Source organism: Leucoraja erinacea, chromosome 36 (genome assembly GCF_028641065.1).
Source record: "Leucoraja erinacea ecotype New England chromosome 36, Leri_hhj_1, whole genome shotgun sequence".
Taxonomy (NCBI): Eukaryota; Metazoa; Chordata; class Chondrichthyes; order Rajiformes; family Rajidae; genus Leucoraja; species Leucoraja erinaceus.
Genome location: NC_073412.1, coordinates 5,370,308 through 5,384,780, shown reverse-complemented (window position 1 = coordinate 5,384,780; position 14,473 = coordinate 5,370,308). Strand labels below are relative to the sequence as shown.

Here is a 14,473-nt window from a genome sequence, read left to right as displayed (position 1 = left end):
ATAGGGCTCTTAAAAATAGCGGAGTCAGGGGATATGGGGAGATGGCAGGAACGGGGTACTGATTGGGGATGATCAGCCTTGATCACATTGAATGGTGGTGCTGGCTCGAAGGGCCGAATGGCCTACTCCTGCACCTATTGTCTATTGTCTATTGTTGGTTAGCTGTAATCTTACACAGCGTAAAAGTGAACACGCCCATGGAGTTATGTAGTTGGTAACTATTGGTGTCTTCCTTAGGAGGGATTTACCTCAGGTATTCCTGAGAGTTCAGTGCCAATGTTTAAAACTAACTATTAGAGTGATATGAATTTTCAATGCCATCAGCAGAAATATTTCTGAATGAACATCAGTTGTGGACATTAACTGTGCTGATTTTCTTCCAGACAATTGTGGCCATTAACAAGGATCCAGAGGCTCCCATCTTCCAAGTGGCGGACTACGGCTTGGTGGCAGATCTCTTCAAGGTCAGTCATTGTCAAGTCAAGTCAAGTACGACGAGATGTGCAGTGAAATGAAAAGTGGCAATGGGTCGCGGAGTTTGTGCGAAAAGAGAAAAAAAAAACAAACAACCAAACAAACTACAATTCTTATTAAATATTGTGGGCGGAAGGAAAAAGGGAAAAAAACAGCAATTTAAAAATAAGGCAGTGGAGTGGTACAGTAAGGTTAGGTACATTGGTTGGAATACGTGAAAGATGCTCACCAAAGTGTTGAGTGATACTGACTTTACGTTCTCCATGAGAGAGTGAGGCAGATTCTCTTTTTTATTACACATTGGCGCTGTGCGTATTTTTGTTTCCCCGGGAGAGATGAGAATAAGCTGAGGAGAGGAATCTGGACTTAAATCAACTGAGAAATGTTGAGAATGGAGAGCTCTGGAGAATCTAGGAATGTGGATTGGAGGTGGATCAGTCGAGCTGGAAGGTTGGAAGGTTGAATATTTTAGCCCGGACATTAAAAGATACATTTTGTTAATTTGGGGTGTAAATCGGTGTGGGTACACAAAACTACAGATGCTGGAATCTTGAGCAAAAGAAAAATGTCGGAAGAACTCGGTGGGTCAGGCAGCATCTGTGGAGGGAATTGTCAGAGGACATTTTGGGTTGGGATCCTTCTTCTGTTCATTAAGATGTGGGAACAATACATATAAAGAGGAGAATCTTGATCCACGAGGAAATGGAGAGATATAATAACAGACATTGCTATTAAAACAACATGCTGGAAAAATTCTGAAGAAATAGTCTGAAGAAGGGTTTCGGCCCGAAATGTTGCCTATCTTTCGTTGCATAGATGCTGCTGCACCCGCTGAGTTTCTCCAGCATTTTTGTGTATCTTCGATTTTCCAGCATCTGCAGTTCCTTCTTAAATGCTGGAAATATTCGGCAGGCCAGGCAATGTTTTTTGTGGAGAGATCCAGAGATGTTGCTTCAGGCCATTAGCTTGATCCACGGTGAAAATTGTTGGAAAAGCTGCATAGTTTATATGAATAGATTTGGAGTGTCAGGAAAGGAACAAAAGAAAGGTCTGTGATCGAGTGAAATGGGAAATCAAATGACAAAACTGATGACAGTACAAGGCAAAAGTGAGTGTTGCAAGTGAAGAAACTAATGAGCCTGATTAAAAATGGTCACGTTGGTTGTGACTTTACCCCTCTTGGGTCACATCTTGCAATGTCTGCGCTAACCTTTTCATTTCCCTTCCAAACCAATCTGTTGTAATTTGCCCTCTTAACTTTTCCAGAGTCTACATTGAGTTCATAACCTGGACGCAAATTTTGGGCAAATTTTTCTTTGTCAGCTTCTATATTAAAAAAAAATGTGCATAATAAGCACTTGCTGAACTCACACCAGCGCAATTAGTCAATCCTTTAATGACATCTTTGAACTTTTGTGACATTGATATTTCTCTTCACATGACTTTACATATGCAATTGATAGCAGACCTGATTGCAGTGCTTTTTATGTGTTGATCTGGGGCACTGTCTTTAAATTGTTCTGTGCATTTCACACTTTCCTCCTTTTTCTTTTAAACTTGCTTTTATTGAGGGTCAGAATAAACCTTTCTCTTTGAAAGTCGCATAAAGGTAAAAAAAAGATGATGAAGTAGAAAGTGTACAGTGTATAAATGTGTGTCATTGTGGTTCTAGTATTCCATGTATTAATCTGTTGAAAGTGTATTTAGGAGCTTTACGGGCCTGTCCCACTTAGGCGATTTTTCAGGCGACTGCCGGCGACTAGGCTGGTCGTAGCTTGGCTTCTCCTGACGTAGGTGGTGGCCAAGATGGCGTAGGTGGTCGCCAAGATGGCGTAGGTGGTCGCCAAGATGGCGTAGGTGGTGGCCAAGATGGCGTAGGTTGTGGCCAAGATGGCGTAGGTGGTCGCCAAGATGGCGTAGGTGGTCGCCAAGATGGCGTGGGTGGTGGCCAAGATGGCGTAGGTGGTGGCCAAGATGGCGTAGGTGGTCGCCAAGATGGCGTAGGTTGTGGCTGGTGCTGACTTCGGTGAATTCCATTTTCGTAGTCGCTGGCAGTCGCCTAAAAAATCCCCTAAGTGGGACAGGCTCTTTAATCTTCCTGAGTTTTATTTAGTGATAGTGCAGATTGCTGTAATAATTATTGCAGGGTGTTTTGCAGTTTTTGGTGTTAATTAATGAGAAGATAAAATGATCTATTTTGCTTTGTTTTGAAGCAGTAAAATTTAACATCAGCTCTGGCATAGATAATTAAACTCTGTCTCACTCCATTTTGCATAACAGACTTAATGAACGAGGTTGCTTAATATGAAATAAATCAGGAAGTAAGAGGCGTAGGAAAATTGATGGCATTCAGCTAACTGAATCACAGTGGGAGATAAAGTACTTTGTAGTTCAACTGCTTAAGACGGTGAGTGGTTCATTTGCTACAGAGTGGAGGTGGCCCAGGTTTGCTATGAATTTGTTCTTGAAGGTGGGAAAGCAGGAGTTGTGCCTTGGTATATTTGGCCTGGAGGTAAAATCAGCTGAGGTCTCAGTCCTGATCGTTTAGTTTAGTTTAGAGATACAGCACGGAAACATGCCCTTCGGAACACCATGTTCGGGTCAACCAGCGATTGCCCCTACACTAACACTATCCAAAACAAACCAGGGACAATTTACTATTTTACCGAGCCAATTAGCCTGCAAAACTGTACGTCTTTGTGAGTGTGGGAATTTGGGAGGAAACCGGGGAAAACCCACAAGGTCACAGAGAGAACGTACAAACTCCGTATAGACAGCACCCGTAGTCAGGATCGAACCGGGTCTTTGGCGCTGTCATTTATATGAATAGGTTTGGAGTGTCAGGAAAGGAACAAAAGAAAGGTGTGTGATTGAGCAGCTCTGCCACTGTGCCGCCCTTTATCAGCACTGCTGAAGACACAAAGTGCTGGAGTAACTCAGCAGGTCAGGCAGCAACTCTGGAGAACAGGGATAAGTATCATTTCGGGTTGGAACCCTTCCTCAGTCTGAAGAAGGGTCCCGATCCGAAACATTCATGTTCTCCAGAGATGCTATGCCTGACCCGCTGAGTTACCGGCGTCACCTTGTGTCTTTTTTTTTAAATGTAAACAAGCACCTGCAGTTCCTTGTCTCTACATTATCAGCCCTGCTGTCTGATTCAAAGTAGCTTCATTGGCATTGGTTTTGCTCTTGCTGCCTTAGCCCAGGTTTGAAGGAAGATGCGATTTGGAAGATGTCATTTATTGCTGACCTACCGGCATGGACACTGACCCATGCCTCACTGAGTCTCCACACTCTACACTTGTGAAACTGCAAATCAATTATCCCCATCCAGGGTTGTTTGAAGAAGGATTTTGGCCCGAAACGTTGCCTACTTCCTTCGCTCCATAGATGCTGCTGCACCCGCTGAGTTTCTCCAGCATTTTTGTGTACCTTCGATTTTCCAGCATCTGCACAGTTCCTTCTTAAACACGGGGCTGGACTGTGTTGTTGACTAGCCTTGTATCTAATGCCCCTGTCCCACTTAGGAAACCTGAACGGAAACCTCTGGAGACTTTGTGCCCCACCCAAGGTTTCCGTGCGGTTCCCGGAGGTTTTTGTCAGTCTCCCTACCTGCTTCCACTACCTGCAACCTCCGGCAACCACCTGCAACCTCTGGGAACCGCACGGAAACCTTGGGTGGGGCGCAAAGTCTCCAGAGGTTTCCGTTCAGGTTTCCTAAGTGGGACAGGGGCATAAGTCTCTGCTATTGTCTCCTAATTAGCCCTGTCCACTCTTTCCATTCACCCAACTGAATGAGTACCACTTCAACAACACTCGAGACCAACCTGCCCATTAAACCAGCACCTCAATCACCGCACTGAATGCATTGCTCCCCAAAAGGCACTCTGTGGCTATTGTGCAGAAACAAGGAACTGCAGATGCTGGTTTACACAAAAGGGGACACAGTGCTGGCGTAACTCAGTGGGTCAAGCAGCATCTCTGGAGAACATGGATAGGTGACGTTTCGGGTCGGGACGTCCACGTTGTCCAGTGATGCTGCCTGACCCACTGAGTTACTCCAGCATTTTGTGTCTATCTTTGGTGTAAACCAGCATCTGCAGTTCCTTCCTACATATAGAGTTCGCTGCAGAATACAAGCAGCAAAATGCCAACTCGGGCGGTGATGGAAAGGAAACTGACCTAGGATATAACCTACCTTGCTGTTTGAAGCATCAAGGTAATGTGTACAGCTACCCTTGGGGTTGTTGCTCCTGCTTGCTGTGTACAAGACCATGTACGCGTGTGGAAGATGCCACAAGGCAGGAGCAACCCCAAAAGGCAAGATGGAAGAATCCTTGGCTAAGTTTAACAGCTTTATCCACCTCATGCCTGCTGGCTGGGCAGTAAACATGCGGCTTTTAATAATCCAGGAACAAAGTGATGCGAGGTAGAAACAACATGTAGACAATTTCCCGAATAAATTTTGTAGGACGGCATTATTTCCAGTTAATGGAAATGCAGATCTGTTGAATAATTGAGGGACTGTATTCATCGCTGGTGAGTTCAGCTGGGATTCTCTTGTCTGTGACAATCACAGGACCTTTCGTCAGAGGCAGTAACTGATATTCAACACAAGTGCCTGGGTTTAGTTTGCAGGCTGCCTGCCCGCCTTTCCTTTACTTTCTAACAAACGTTTTACATGCATAGCTGACTTGTATCTCTATCTTTGGCCAAATGCCTGTGATGAGCAATTAGCAGCGGGGAACAATGATAAATGTGATGGGAGTTAGAACTGTTGCTGGATGCCTGGCTGAAGAGATCTTGGAATAAGGGGGCTTTGTTTGGTGTGATTGATGGAGCTCGAGTTGTGTTGTTTTTTTGTCAACTGGCTTTTCTTTGCTCGTGAATTATTTACTAACCTTCCGAAGCGCGACTGACGGCGGCATTGTTTTAGTAAATTCCCCGCAATAAATGATGGGTGATCGCAATCAAGTGAATTCAAAATGTTAGCCTCGAGTTTAACATCCCCTCTCCATGTTGCTGTGAAGCTCCCTACTTCTGCAACCTTATATCCAAGTGCTCTTCCAATTCTGGCCCCTCGATCACATCCGACTGCAGCCACTTGCATCATTTCTGACCATGGGATCAGCTGGCCAGGCCATGAGCTCTAAAATTCCCCTCCTGCTCCTCCCTTCACACCTCCCTTCCAACATTGAGATGACAATGACGGACTCAATTGGTTTGGTGGAAGGAGCCAGAGGGTGGCGGTGGAGGGTTGCTTTTCTGACTGAAGACCCATGACCAGTGGTGAGCTGCAGTCATCATCGGCGGTCACTCGGAACGAGCACGACTGTCCTCTCACGGAGGACGCCTGCGCGTGACTTTAACGTGGGGAGACTGGTGCACAGACAGCCACCCCACGGTCCTTGACAGATCTGGGTCAGGATCCAGTGGCATGGAGTCCAAGACGACCGGAGACCCTTCATCCGCCTTCCCAGCCGTTGTGACGCTCCACTAATGTCAGCCATCGTCCTCCGCCTGTTCCACCGTTCAGGTCTTGGTTGGATTAGCTCTTTGTCAGGGACCAGACCTCCCCCTCGATCTTACCGCCATGGGTGGCCCTACCAGGAGCATAGCTCCAGACGGCATCGCTCTCAGGATCTCAGGGCCACACAAGCTTTTCTCCACCACGACAAGGTGACAATCCGTGGCGAAGTGAATCCGCTGCAGTAATCTGTGCTGGATCCACTTTGTTTGTCATCTGTATTAACGATTTGAATGACAATGTAGTCAATGTGCAGGTGACAGCAACATTAATGGTATAGTGTGCAATAAGGAAGGCTATCAATGTTTAGAAAAGGATCTGGATAGCTGGGCCAGTGAACGGCAGACTGAGTTTAATTTGGAAATATGCGTAGTGTTGCATTTTGGCAAGTCAAACCAGGGCAGGATTTACACGGTAAATGGTAGTAACCCTGAAGCGGGTTGCAGAGTAGGGAGAATTAGGGGTACAGTTCCTTGAGATTAGCGATGCAGCTAGACTTACTGATGTACTCCCTTCCAACCTTCCGGACTAGCGTACTATTTGTTGAGAGAGCGAGAGAGAGATTGGTCAAGAACTCAAGGTCAGCACGATAGAGCTGCTGCCTTACAGCGCCAGAGACCCGGGTTCGATCCTGAGTACCGGCACTGTCTGTACTGAGTTTGTGCGTTTTCCCTGAGTGCTCCGGACTTCTCCCACACTCCAATGACGTACAGGTTTGTCGGTTAAAAGATCGTAAATTGTCCCTCGTGCATCGGAGAATGCAAGTGCTCAGAGATCGCTGGTCGGTGCGGACTCGGTGGGCCGAAGGGTTGTATCTCTAAACCAGTGGTTCCCAACGTGAGGGGCGTACGCCCCACAGGGGGGCAATTTGATTTTTAAGGGGGGCAATTGAGCGCGACTGAGGAGGTCTGGGTCCAAATTTTCGATTTTTATTTTTTAGGATTTTCCATCAGGTAAACATATGTAGTTTATGTTTCAGATGTTATTTTGAGTAAATAATTTTTTTTGGGTAAAAAAGGTCTTTATTGTGTAGTTATTACAACCGAGGTATTGGCGTTTTAAGCTTCTTCAGCTGAAACGCAGTTCACTTTTTAAATGATAAGAATTATATATCACCACATGGGGGGGTGGGGGGCATCAGGATTTTTGAGGTGATTAGGTGGGGCATGGCCAAAAAAAGGTTGGGAACCACTGCTCTAAACTAAACTAAAGATAAGGTTAGCCAAAATTACTGGAGAAACTCAGCGGGTGTGGCAGCATCTATGGAGCGAAGGAAATAGGCAACGTTTCGGGTACTCTCACATGCGTTGCCTATTTCCTTTGGGTTTCGTCCCGAAACGTTGCCTATTTCCTTCACTCCATAGATGCTGCCGCACCCGCTGAGTTTCTCCAGTAATTTTGTCTAACCTTATCTTTATAGCAGGTTGTAGCAACCTGGAAATAGGCAACGTTTCGGGACGAAACCCAAAGGAAATAGGCAACGTTTCGGGTCGAAACCCAAAGGGTTTCGACCCGAAACGTTGCCTATTTCCTTCGCTCCATAGATGCTGCTGCACCCGCTGAGTTTCTCCAGCACTTTTGTCTACCTTCGATTTCCCAGCATCAGCAGTTCCGTCTTGAACACTAAACTAAAGATCCCTCCCTCATGTGTCTGAGCATGTTTTTAGATCAGAATCGCACTGTACTCAAACAGCATGTGAGAGTACCTGCGGAACAAACGGACTGCAGTCGTTCATTGTCATCACCTCACATGCAGTTAAGGAGTGACAGGAAAGGCCACGTTCAAGATATTTTTAAAACGCTGAAAGCTTTACTGACAAACCTGCGCATTGATTAAATAAACTCTGCCTTTGGAATCAATTTGTCGAGTTCCTTTTCCCCAGAGTAAACAAAAAACTCGGCAGATTTTCTATTGTGATTAAACGGACTCCATTTATTGTTCCATTGCCTGTTGGTGCGATTGTGCACAGACTAAACTGATCAGTGAGCAATTACTGAATCAATTAGATAAATAAATGGGCCGCACACTTGATTTGAATCCTGGTGTGTTTTAATGTGAGCCACGCTAACCGAGAGGCAATCGATACATTGGCTGCCTGAATATTCTTTTGACTACAGTTTAGCTTAAAGCAAAATCAATTGTATGTTCAGAACAGTGATTATTAATGCCCACTGTTTTCCGCCTGCACTGCCAGGTCAGAGAGAATTAAGACTCTTCGAGTCTAGTTCTCCGAAGAGCACCAACAAGAATGCCACCTTAACATCTTTAGATTTTCCACTGGAGCTGAAGTGGGGCCTCTGAGTGCTGCATAGAAACATAGAAATTAGGTGCAGGAGGAGGCCATTCGGCCCTTCAAGCCAGCAACGCCATTCATTGTGATCATGGCTGATCGCCCCCAATCAATAAACCGTGCCTGCCTTCTCCCCATATCCCTTGATTCCACTAGCCGCTAGAGCTCTATCTAGAAACATAGAAAATAGGTGCAGGAGTGAGGCCATTCGGCCCTTCGAGCCTGCACCGCCATTCAATATGATCATGGCTGATCATCCAACTTCGTATCCTGTACCTGCCTTCTCTCCATACCTTTAGCCACAAGGGCCACATCTAACTCCCTCTTAAATATAGCCAATGAACTGTGGCCTCAACTACCTTCTGTGGCAGAGAATTCCAGAGATTCACCACTCTCTGTGTGAAAAGAGTTTTTCTCATCTCGGTCCTACAAGATTTCCCCCTTATCCTTAAACTGTGACCCCTTGTTCTGGACTTCCCCAACATCGGGAACAATCTTCCTGCATCTAACTATCTTAAATCCATCCTGTGATTTGGCCTCCACTGCCCTCTGTGGCAGAGAATTCCACAAATTCACAACTCTCTGGGTGAAATGGTTTTTTCTCACCCCAGTCTCAAATGGCCTCCCCTTTATTCTAAGACTGTGGCCCCTGGTTCTGGACTCGCCCAACATTGGGAACATTTTTCATGCATCTTGCTTATCCAGACCTTTTATAATTGTATATGTTTCTATAAGATCCCCCCTCAACCTTCTAAACTCCAGTGAATACAAGCCTAGTCTTTTCAATCTTTCCTCATATGACAGTCCCGCCATCCCAGGGATCAATCTCGTGAACCTACGCTGCACTGCCTCAATCACAAGGATGTCCTTCCTCAAATTAGGAGACCGAAACTGTACGCAATACTCCAGATGTGATCCAGCTGTGGTTTTCCCATTTTCCTCATTGGAACCGGAGTGTTCAAGATTTAGTCTTTATCTAGTCTCCCTTTAAATACATCTTTACATTTCATCTCAACAACTCTATGCTGGTGAATTTCCCTTTAAATACATCTTTACATTTCATCTCAACAACTCTCTGCTGGTGAATTTCATGTCACAATCACCCAAATAAAAAGTTTCTCAAGAGCTTTGGTTTGATTTATAAACAACAAGCTAATATTTCTGAACCCTGGTTCTTTGCTCTCAATATACCTAACGATATTACTATACAACTTCACTACCTTTCAGTTCTAACTTTCTCAAAACTATGATCCCTAGCGATTGTATCCTTTTAAAAAACGCTTGCAGTGATTTGTCTTCCTATACTCCGAAATCGAAGCACGTTTCACACTTTACTCTTGCTATCAAAGTACCACCTCATACTTTGTAGATGCTTCTTTAAGCCTCATGAGTTCCTGCTGCATTAATGTTGGATATTTTGTGTCCTGTGCAATTATATTCCTCTGGCCCTGATTGAAGGACTTTTTTTCTGCTTTTATTGTTATTCCAAGGTCAGTTTATTGTCACATATACCAATTAAGGCACAGTGAAATTCGATTTAGCGTACCTGTAGTACATACAGCCATACAAAAAAAAGCTTGCTACATAAAAGTTAACATAAACATCCACCACAGTGGATTCCACACGTTCCCCACTGTGATGGATGGCAGTAAAGTCCAAGGTTCTTCCTGTTTTATTTTCCCGCGGTCGGGACGGTCGAAGCTCCTGCAGTTCGGAGTTCCTGAAGTCGATCCGTGACCAGACACTGCGAGCTCCATGATGTTAAAGTCCGCAGGCACCCGTGGTTGGAGCTCTCGGAGTCGGTCTTCAACAAAGGCCGCCAGCCAACTCCTCGATGTTAGGCCACAGTGGGGACAGTAGGAAGCCATAGATATATTGTAGCGGCTCGTTAGGTAGGTACCCGGGGCATCAGGTAAGTCGGGACATTTTTTCAGCCTGATTGAAAATGTCCACGAGTAAAAAAAAATAGCCCCGAGTACCCACGGCTGGCATTACGAACCGCTACGATATATCCACGGACTCCTACAGACTTGTTACGGACATTCTCCAAGTTTGAATCAAGGGGAAAACTCGTGAGTAACTCGGAAAAGTTGGGCAGGCCCTTAACTCTTGCCTGATCTTAGTCTTTAGAGACTGATCGTGAAAGCACCATTGGCTCATTCTGTGTTAATCTATTGTTATTTATTTTAAAATTAATAAAGTACGTCATGAATGAAATGCAGAATGATTTGTGTGAGAATCGAGGGCCTTAATCTGACTCTACTCGTTTCCCGCTGCAGGTTGTCCCGGAGATGACAGCTTTACTGGAAAAATAACCCCAAGAATTTACAGTGCGGTCAAATGGAGCCGTGCGTTGGACCTGTATAACCTGCCTGTAATGTGCACGTCAATACTGAACGTTATTTTTGATGCACCTGGTATTTGTCTCTATCAATAGAATCGATCGATTACACTTGATTTCTTTTGTTACCTAATGGATTGTAGTTGCAGGATCCAAATACATCTTGTGGTAACATAACCAATAGTTACCAATATAAAAAGAAGCTGAGAGCGTAGGTGCCATCTCTTCCTCGTTTCTGCTGTGGAGATGAATTCTTCAGTACGTTTGAGCTATTTCTAAAGCCTTTAAAGTCCTTCCTGGGTAAAGGGCAGTATCTTCCTCACAAACTCCAGCAAAGATTTTTGCAAAATGAAAGATTGTACAACCATGAAGTGTTCAGGTGGGTTTTCAAGAACATTAATGCCCCTGTCTGTCCCACTTAGGAAACCTGAACGGAAACCTCTGGAGACTTTGCGCCCCACCCAAGGTTTCCGGAGGTTGCAGGTGGTTGCCGGAGGTTGCAGGTAGTGGAAGCAGGTGGGGAGACTGACAAAAACCTCCGGGAACCGCACGGAAACCTTGGGTGGGGCACAAAGTCTCCAGAGGTTTCCGTTCAGGTTTCCTAAGTGGGACAGGGCCATATTACTGCCAATGGCAGTAAAATAATTGCATATCAGTGCAGATTAGCTCGGGGTGAAGACCACTCAGTTTGAGACGGCATGAAATTCAGTAACACAGGAAGATGATAGTGTGGGACGTACTCTGGAAGTAAAGAGGAGAGACCCAAGTAATAATTTGACTGGTAATTGATTTAAAAAAAAATTGTGATAAACCATCTGTATACTATCTTGAAATAAACGGTGTCTTCCACCCTTTAGTATCTGTGTTCACACACATTAATATCACCGACACTAAAAAGGGACTCGTTGTGAGCCAAGTTTCAGCTTAAGTTAAAGTTTAAATAGAAAGTAGTGATGGAAGCAACAAATGTTTGTGACCAAGGGGCTACAGAAGATTTAACATTGAATTTTACACACATCTTCTAGAGCTTGTGTTGGCCACTCGATTAAATTGGCTCATTTGAGATGACGTAAATGGAACCGTTTATCTGGAAAAGCAGATGAAGCCATTCCTCTCTTTACAGGATTCCTGGATTATTTATTGGTAGCAAAATATAATTCATAAAGGCTGAACTCAATGCAACCAGCAATGCGGGAATGGTGTATTCCCATTGGAATTGTTAGGCTGCTGACGTTGAAGAGCGCCTTCCCGTTAGAATTGCCAGTGTGCTCATGTTGGGACAGTGTATTCCCATAATGAAAATCGGCTTTAAAAATTCCTAAAAGTACCTTAGATCTTTAGATCTCTTTAGATCTTTAGACCTTAGATCTTAGCCCTTAGATCCCTGTTCTCTTCAACGCTCCCCAAGTGGCAGGAAACTGGAACTCCTGGAGGAAACCCACAAGATCACAGGAAGAAGGTGCAAATTTCACACAGACTGCACTCACAGTCGGTATCAAGCCTGCCTTTGGCTCTCCCATCCGTGGCACTGCTACCCAAGCAGCAATGAGTGTAAAGTTGGCAAGGAAGGGTAAAACCAAACCGGGATAAACATCTTTCATTTGATCTGATTTGGGCAGGTTTGTTTGGAGCTGCTTTATTGACCTGATGAATTATTCTCACAGCGATTGCCAGCTATTGGCGATGTAATGCACTCATAAATATCTCAGCAAAATCTGATCTCTTTCTTCATCCTCCTGCTTCTGGTTGTTTTGCTGAGTAATATTTTGGCAGCTGTACATGTTTTGACAGAGTGCACTCCAACAGCAGGACAGCACAGAAGGGCTACTACCTTAGAGACCCGAATTCGATCCTGACTACAGGTGCTGTCTGTACGTTCTCCCCGTGACCTGCGTGGTTTTTCTCCGAGATCTTCGGTTCCCTCCCACACTCCAAAGGCTTAAGAGCCTGTCCCACCAGCATGCGACTCCATGCGGCAAGCGCGACCTAAAGGGCCTGTCCCACCAGCATGCGCCTGCATGCGGCAAGCGCGACCTAACGTGGTCGCTTGAGCCGTACGGCCTCGCGGGGCCGGTCCAACTTCGATCGCCGGAGCCGTGTGGAGTTGTGCGGAGCTGGTCCCGACATCGCGCGGGGCTCCAAAAAACTGACCGTGTTCAAGAATTCAGCGCGGCAACGGTCTACCGGCCCACAGCCGCCTCAACGCCGTGTCACTCACTCGACCTCCACGCAGCTCCCGCTTCTGGTTTGGTCGCGCTTGCCGCATGGAGTCGCATGCTAGTGGGACCGGCCCTTTAGGTCGCGCTTGCCGCATGGAGTCGCATGCTCGTGGGACCGGCCCTTTACAGGTTTGGTTATATGTGTATATTGTGGTTTATAAATGTAAATTGTCCCCAGTGTGTGTGCAGGGTAGTCTTGGTGTTTTGGGGATCGCTGGTCGGTGCGGACTAGATGGGCCGAAGGGCCTGTTTCTGCACTGTATCTCTAAACTAAACTAAAATGCAGGGTATATTCTGGAGCCTGAAGCCAGGTGGGACATAGCTGTACACCTGAACTCTCGGGCACAACTGTCTTTCATATTTTATTTTCCTCCTGTTACTTTCTTGTAGGAAACCTCTCACTTCTCTCCTCCTCCCACCCCCCCCTCCCCCCCCCCCCTTCCATCTCCCCCGCCGTGTTTCTTCTCTTTGGCATTATGCCAGCGAGTGGTGAAACAGCTTCAGATGAGATGGACCCGATGTTGGCCAATTGCCAAAGCAATCTTTCAGGCTTGTAAGTTGGAGCATATACTGAAGCATAAATACAGAGACAAAAGACAAAATGGATGGGCGAATGGTACAGCTTGGAAATGTCACGATGTGAAATAAAAGAAAATCAAAATCAAAAGTGGTATTAAAGCAATGCCGGAAACACTCAGCAGGTCAAGCAATGCCAGAAAGAGAAACAGTTAAAATTACACGTCAAAGATCATTCCTATATTAACTCTGCAGATCCTACTACAGATACAGACCTACTGCAGGGGGATAAGTGCAGTTCCTTTCACGGAGAGACCTTACGAATGGCTCCAACATTTATACAGCAGAGAAGGAGGTCATTCAGCCCATTGGACAATTGGGTTAGTTTAGCGATACAGTGTGCAAACAGGCCCTTTGGCCCACCGAGTCCACGCTGACCCCAACGGTCCTTGCACACTAACACCATCCTGCACACACTAAGGACAATTTATAATTTTAAGCAGGACAATTAGCCTACAAACGGTGCCTCGTTGGGAGGAGACGGGAGCACTCGGGAGAAGACCCATGCTGGTCATGGGGAGAATGTACTGACTGCACACAGACAGCATTCGTAGTCAGGGTCAAACCCGGGTCTCTGGCGCTGTAAGCCAGCAACTCTACAGCTATGCCACCATCTTTAAGTGCTGTTATACCATTTCTCTTAGCTTTTCCATTTCAGTATAAAATTAAATTCCTCTTGGAAAGTCACCTCTGAAACTGCTTCCCCGTCGACCAGTTTGTGCATTGCAGAACACAACAGCTTTCAGGGTTTGAAGACAACCTCCTTTCTCTCTGCTTATATAGACAGAACATAGAGGGAAGCAGCATTGGAAATTGCTACTGTTCAAAGCTGCCATATTGTGTCAGTAAAGGCATCTTCCTGCCAACATCAGTCTACCACCCAATATTGGCAAAGCTTTTGAGAAGATTTAATGAATAACCAACTGAATCTCCAGGACTTATATTCCTCAACTATTGAGCTAAGTGGATGGGCCACAAGGAATAGAATTTGCCCATCAAGCCTACACCACCATTCAATCATGGCTGATCTATCTCACCCTCCCAA

The 14,473-nt window shown here is 45.5% G+C and overlaps 1 protein-coding gene across 2 annotated transcripts in view; it reads left to right on the top strand.

Moving 5' to 3' along the window:
- Positions 1–10,749, top strand: part of etfa (electron transfer flavoprotein subunit alpha) — a 226,477-nt gene extending 215,728 nt beyond the window's left edge. For both annotated transcript variants that reach the window (XM_055662543.1, XM_055662541.1), the window contains 2 exons: positions 384–464; positions 10,572–10,749. In XM_055662543.1, coding sequence (XP_055518518.1) covers positions 384–464; positions 10,572–10,607 — 117 coding nt within the window. In that variant the 3' untranslated portion in view covers positions 10,608–10,749. The remainder of the gene's footprint in view (positions 1–383; positions 465–10,571) is intronic.
- Positions 10,750–14,473: the final 3,724 nt, after the last annotated feature.